Source organism: Bos grunniens, chromosome 19 (genome assembly GCF_055505025.1).
Source record: "Bos grunniens cultivar Pamir isolate PY7600 chromosome 19, Bosgru_T2T1.0, whole genome shotgun sequence".
Classification (NCBI taxonomy): domain Eukaryota; kingdom Metazoa; phylum Chordata; class Mammalia; order Artiodactyla; family Bovidae; genus Bos; species Bos grunniens.
In genome coordinates, this window is record NC_141183.1 from 13,067,501 (window position 1) to 13,074,428 (window position 6,928).

General features: G+C 52.9%; 1 protein-coding gene across 1 annotated transcript; it reads left to right on the forward strand.

The window, feature by feature from the left end:
- Nucleotides 1–2,426: 2,426 nt before the first annotated feature.
- LOC147351289 (uncharacterized) lies at nucleotides 2,427–5,565 on the forward strand. The gene is made up of 6 exons (XM_086356764.1): nucleotides 2,427–2,698; nucleotides 2,827–2,980; nucleotides 3,193–3,507; nucleotides 4,092–4,124; nucleotides 4,379–4,540; nucleotides 5,261–5,565. Exons 1-6 carry the CDS (start codon nucleotides 2,543–2,545, stop codon nucleotides 5,269–5,271), a joined length of 831 nt encoding a protein of 276 aa, XP_086212890.1. The 5' UTR covers nucleotides 2,427–2,542; the 3' UTR covers nucleotides 5,272–5,565.
- Nucleotides 5,566–6,928: the final 1,363 nt, after the last annotated feature.

Below are 6,928 nucleotides of genomic sequence, written 5' to 3' on the forward strand. Positions count from 1 at the left end.
ATTTTCCTGTCCTTTGCAGCATGAGAGAAAAGAGGAGGGACTCAGGCAGAGGAGTGGAAATGCCAAACTTAAAAACCCATCTGAATTTCAGATAACGAATCACTTTGAAATGTAAATATGTGGCAAATACTGCACAAAATACGCCTAAATTTAAAAATAAGACAGCAGTGGAACCCCAGACTGATAAGGCCGGCCAAGGTGCCTGAGGACAAGGGGAGCTCCTCCCATCCCCAGTCCAGCTCCTCCAGCCCAGACCAGCTCCCACCATGCCCATTCCAGCTCATCCATGCTCAGACCAGCCCTTCTGCACTCAATAAGGTGGAAAAGTCTGTGTCTCCGATGTACAGATTTGGTTTAGTTGAGACTGGTCTATGGTTTCAAGGATCTACCCCAACCTGGAGTTCTTCCCAGCTCCTAGGCTGTATCATCTGACAATGAGGAGCCAGGCCCAAGGTGGTTGGAGTTTGGGGGCAGAGACTGGTGGGAAGGGACCCTGGCATCCCTGTCCAGATTCTAGAACCCTCCAGAGCCCTTCCTGGTGAGAACCTCAGTGAGCTCATGAAGTTGGACTGAGAGGTTCGTGTCGTGTGTGTGAGGGCAGAGCCCCGCCATGGCCTGGGGAAGGATAAGGGAAGACTGGAGGTTTGGGGGCAGCGGGAAGAGTGGCAGGGAGTCCCCACCAGTGCCCGTCTGGGAGCCCACACTTTCAGCAACCTTGGATAACATGACAAAAGATGGCCAGGGGTCACCTGTGCACAGGCCATACTCCCTCAGGAGGACTCCAAGTGGTGGTAGAAAGTCTGTGAGTCTCAGCACTGCTGCAGGGAAATATCCTTCCTTATCTCTTCCAGCTTCTGGCGGCTCTGGCATCCCTTGGCTTGTGGCTACATCCCTTCAGTCTGTGCCTCTGTCAGCTCCGGGCCTCTCCCTTATCTGTTTCTGAAAATTTTCTCTCTTCTTACAAGAAAGCCTGACACATTACATTGGGGCCCACACTTCTCTAATACAACTTCCTCTTTATTTATGGCTGCAAAGGCTCTATTTCCAAGTAAGGTCACCTTCACAGATTCTGGGTGGACATGTGTTTTGGGGCCACCTTTCACCCTTCCCTGATGGATCAGTGGTAAAGAAAGTGCCTGCCAACAACGGAGAGGTGAGTTTGATCCCTGAGTCGGGAAGATCCCCTAGAGAAGGAAATGGCAACCCACTCCAATATTCTTGCAAGGGAAATCCCATGGACAGCAGAGCCTGGTGGGCTCCAGTACATGGGGTGGCAAAGAGTCAGATACGGCTTAGTGACTAAAGATTAGCATTCAGCCTAGTACATACAGTACAGAGGGTGAGAAGAGAGAGACAGTAGTGGGCTGTCTAACCTGATTCCACGTATGTAAAATCACATACATGTGTGTGCACAGAACACGTGTCTCTCAGGTGACGTCTTTCTTCCTCAACTACAAATGTTGTACTTATGTGAGAAAAGAAGGCTGTCCTTCTGACCGTAAATTAGGAATAGAAGCAAGTTTAGAAAATCAAGGGAAGCCAGAGACAGCAGCACTGTCACAGGGGTCTGGGGGCTGAGACTGTCCTTCGTCATGTCATTCTCCTTGTTTGACCCAGAGTCTCCTGGAGTCAGGACTGGGGCTGGTCACCAATGGCCCTCAGCTCCTGGAAGCGATTACATCCACACTTTCCTTTGCTCCTGGCCCTTCTGCCCAGTACCCAGCAAAGTGGAAAAGGAAAATCAGACACTGAATTCAAAACCAAAGGGTACCAAGTCCATGGCATTCTGGAAAAGGCAAAACTCTGGACACAGTAAAAAGATCGATGGTTGTCAGGAGTTGGGAGGAAGGATGGATGAATGGATGGAACACAGAGGATTTTCCAGCAGTGAAGCTACTTTTTGTTGTTGTTGAGTCGCTAAGTCACATCCCATTCTTTGTAACTCCATGGATTGTAACCTGCCAGGCTCCTCTGTCCTCCACTATCTCCTGAGTTTGCTCAAATTCATGTCCATTGAGTTGGTGATACTATCTAACCATCTCATCCTCTGTGTAGTACCTAATGGTAGCTACCTGTCATTATGAAAAGTGAAAGTGTTAGTCACTCAGTCGTGTCTGAGTCTGTCCATGGAATTTGCCAGGAAAGGCTACTGGAGTTAGTTGCCATTTCCTACTCCAGAGGATCTCCCTGACCCAGGATTGAACCCTCATCTCTTGTGTCTCCTGCATCGGCAGGCAGATTCTTTACCACTGTGCCGTCTGGGAAGCGCAAATATCAGTTTTACTGGATGCCAAAGCCTGAGATGAGCATTTGTTTCAGAGGAAGTGAAAGTTCAGCTTTTTGGACTGTAACTCACGAGTTTCACAACACTCTTGTTGTTGATACAAGCAAATCTGGAGAGTGGACCAAATGTCCCCAAATGCCAATCCTCAGAATGCAAGAGCCGAAAAGGGGCAAGGAGCATCCAAGGTGGTCTTAGGCTGGTGTCAGGTTCAAGTGGCCACACGAGATTCTGTGTGTCACGACCGTCTCTACAGGACACATGGCTCAGGGAGTTTTTCATGTTTTATATAAAATTCAAGATAACCCCAGCAATATAAATGGACTTTTCTCCCAGGGACTTGTTTCCTGTCTCATCTGTCTTTCTCATCCGTCTGACAGTGGTCCCACTGCAGACATTATAAAGGTGTCGAGAAGGGTAATGACACAGTTGGGTCAGGGGAGGAGCTTGGGGACCCTCACCCACCCTGGCCAGGCTGCAGCCCCTCTCACTGGCTTCCCAAGGAGCCTAAGGGAACTCTGACTCATCAGCTTTCCTTCTTCCAGGGAGTGTCCCAGAAACCAGTAAGGAGGACGAGGGACCCCTTAAAACTCATCCACGTCCTGCTGGCCATGCTGACGTCGGCATCCACTCTCCTCGCTCCCAGGATGTTCTGCGTCTTCTTGTTGTTGGCGGCCTTCAGGAGTGCTCAGAGTGGAAGTAAGTGGCATGGTCCCAACTCTGCCTTCGAGGGAAGGGGGTGGGGGGAGGGGGCGGGGAATGCAGCAGGGGCAAGATGGGTGTGGGAGGAGAGACCTAGATCAGGCCAGGAGGGGCCCAGGCTCCAGGTAGTGCCAGTGACCCCAGGAAGGGCAGCCACTGGATGTCCTGAGGTCCAGCCATGACCCACACGTGTGACTTTCCCCCCACAGCCTGGGACAACCCCAAGTGCACCAGGGGTGTGGTTTCTGTGCCAAGGGGCAAGCCAGCCATGATGAGCTGCGGCATCTCCAATGCCTTCTCCCACGTCAACGTCTCCGTGAAAGTGAACCACACAGCACCCTGGAAGCTCATCTGCAGTGTAAAGCCGCCAGGAGACTTCTGCCAGGATGGATGGGATCTCTGGATTTGGGAGGGCCAGGCGTACCTAGTAACTGATAAAGCCCGGGACACCCAGGCAGGGCAGTACAAGTGGACTCTGCAGGGACGCCAGATAAATACCGAAATCACCACACTGACCGTCGTAGGTGAGCAGGGCGGGGTGGGGGGTATTGACCCCAAGAGCTTCTCTTTTTGGCGGGCAAGAGTGCGGAGCAACTAGGGAGGAGTGACTCCTGCCCACCTGAGGTGCGCAGAGCCACGGCGATGAGGCCTGAAGAGGACTTCCACCCTGCCCCACGCACGCCGCGGCTGTGCCCTCTCTGAGCTTCTCAGGGCAGCCCCGGCACGTGTGCCTGCTTACTGTCCCCGTGTGCTCAGGGAGCTGGCACCTTCCCGCCCTAAACACCGCCTATCCCCCCACCTCCACCCCTTGCTGTGCTGCAAACTCCCCAAGTCACCGTCGCTCCGTCCCCGCCCTCGCCTGTTCATACGCAGTCAGAGTCACCCTGAGCACTGGGGACAGGAAGCAGGGCTCCAGCTTTGCCCCAGACAAGGAACAGTGGGAGGGTTGAGAGGCACCCCTCAGCCTAGCCGGGCCCTGGGCGGGGAACTCAGTGGGGCCTTTTTGAGCTGCTGTATCAAGGGCTCATCTGATACCTGGGGCGGACGGGCTGTGTCAGGGCAGGCCCTGGGAAGCCCCCCGCCAACCTGCCCTGTGTCTCTTTGGCAGACTCGCATTGCCTGCCTCTCACACCTTCCTCAGGTAGGTGTTCCTATCTTCATCCTGGGCTACAGGAGGGGAGCCCCCAGAAAGCCCCCTTGGGTCTTCCGTCCACAGACACCCTCACCCTCTGTGCCTGGAGCCCTGCCCATCCCATGCACCCGTGCCCCTGTCATTCTCCCACCCATGGGCTTCCCAACCACAGGTGATGTCCCCCTCGAGGGTGCCCCCAAGGTGGTGGGGGCTCCTGCACAGGTGAACAAAGGAGGGAGGGCCTGATCGCCCATTTTTCCCAGGTTGGCAGGTGAACATACCCCATTCGGATCTTAATCTTGAATACACTGAGCCAGATCCCGTTAATCTACCCGATCCTTGCCCTGGGTGTCCTCCTCAGCCTGCTGATCTGCACACTGGCGTGGTGCCAAAGGTGTGGCTCCCTGAACTTCAAGCTCCAGAAGGTATTGGCCGCTGAGCCTAGTCTGTGGGCTGGGGAGAGGCGGGGTCATCTCGGACATGGCATAGACACTCTGCCCCATGGTCTCATACCCACCGAGACCAGTGAGAGAGTGGGGGGAATTTGAGGTCCCAGAGAGCCAGAACACCTGCCCCAGAGGACCCCAGGCAGCAAATGCAGTCCTAGTCCCAGAACGCAGATGGCCCACCGCAGATAGGCCACAGAGTCCACACCACCCCTAGGACCCCCTAGGGGATGGCATGGGGGCTTCCTGCTCCTTCCAGGAGACCTAAGATGTGTAGGTGGGGGATGTTCCCAAAGGACGCACTTGTAGGCAAAGGTGTCTTGCGTGGCTCTCATCCCCCCCATCCTCCCCACTTCCCCAAGTAAGGAGGCTCTGAGCCTGGGGTGGGGAGCTGAGTGCACCGTGCCCACTGGACTCTGCAGAGGGGACGTGCAGGGAAGAGCAGGCTGAAGACTAGGAAGCTTGGCCACTTCCTGGCGTCTTCCTGATGGACATGCCAGGGAGGGCTCCTTAGCAGGTTCTGGGGCCCAAAGTGCAAAAATCTAACGTTCCATAACACTTGACCTAACAGGACCCTCCCCTCCTCCACCCCACCCAGGCCTGGGCTCCTCCCCAGGGCAGGAGTGCCATGCTGTGGTCACCTGGGAGATGCCCCAGTCTGGGGTCCTCAGCTGATCGTGGACACCCTCTTGTCTTTAGAACATGAATAAGAACCAGTTTGAGGAACCTTCAGAGAAGCACTTGAGGAACCAAAATGAGGAAATCAGTGGCCTGAGATGATGCATGAAGCCTCCTCCACCACCGCCACAGGGTAGAGCAGCCCCTCTGGATGGGAGGCTGGACAGGTGGCTGCTGGTGGAATCTCTGTCCAACCTCCCTGGTCTCCCCCAGCCCTGGGGCTCCCCTCTCTGCCACCTGCCCCATGTGCTGCCCCTTCCTGTTCCCAAACCGCATCCCAAACCATATATGCCAGATGTCTTTACAAGCAAAGCTGTGCAACCCCACTGAGTGTATTCTTTGTCGTTTTTTTGGAGGTGGGCTGGGACGTCTTTTTCTCTTCCTTTCCTCTTTTGTTCCCTTATGATTTGATGACTTTCGTGATGCACTTGAATTGCTTTCTCTTTTGTGTGTGTATACCTATGATAATAGACTTTCGGTTTGTGGTGACCGTGAGATTTCGATACAGCAGTCAACATATACGTGCATGAGTGTTTTCAGTTGCTGATCTCTTCTTTTCAGTGCATTCCGAATGTCCTGCGTGCGTCCTCTCCTCCTCTGCTGATTCCTGGTTTTGACTTCCTGTTTGTGTGCGTGGATGGTGTCCTACTTCTACTGCGTGTTTGCCTTTACTGGTGAGCCCTCTTATTTCATCCTTTTCCTGTTTCTTGTTGTGGCCTTTTCTTTTCAGCGTAGAGAAGTTCCTTTAAAGATGGAGCTGGTTGGTGGTTCATTGAATATGTTCCTAAAAGGTACATATAATGTGATAAGAAGAAGGTTTTTCTAGAAGTGCTACCTTCTGTGCTTTTCAAAACGTCCACATTGCTAATCCTCAAGATGACTACACTAAACCTAGTAGCGAATCATCGAATGAGCTGAGAAATATATCCTTAAGTGAAGAAAATTAAAATCTGAAAGAAGCTGCTGTGAGTCTTACAAGCGGAAAAGCCCAACGAGGGCTTCCCTGGTGGTCCAGTGGTTAAGAATTCGCCTTGCAATGCAGGGGACGCGGGTTCGATCCCTGGTGAGGGAATTAGGATCCCAAGTGCGGTGTGGCAGCTAAGCCTACATGCCACAACTACAGAGCCCATGAGACCGAACACAGCCAAATAAATATATATTAAAAAAAAAAAAAGTAGTCCAAGTACATGCAGAAGGCCAGATATCTGGGAGTCCTCACTGACCACGAAGAATCTCAGGTTGGATCAATGCACGGTGCCTGGCGACTGTCCTCACAGGAGGGTAACGATCCCAGAACAGCTTCGCTGGCACCCAGAGTCCAGGTCTAGAACTGACTGCATTTGCATCTCCCAGGTTAAAGAAAGGTTCGTGCCAGAAATGCTGGGTTTGTTCCACCCCCTGGGCCAGGCCCCTCAGACACAGTGGGCACGGCACGTGGGACCGCCAGGATTTGGGGGCCGTGGAAATCTGTTCCGTTTTGCCTAAAACACACCAAAGGTGTTGATGCTTTGGAAGTCATTCAAAGGTCATTTTAATATTGCTATTACAGTGGGATGGGCTCACTTTAGGTCATTCAGCCCCTGCACACCCAAGGCAGGAAACCTAGAAAGAAATACTGTGTCTAGGTCTTTGACTAATTTTAATTTTCGACTTGTTGCTTATCTGTACGTTCAAGGATTTCTCTAAAGG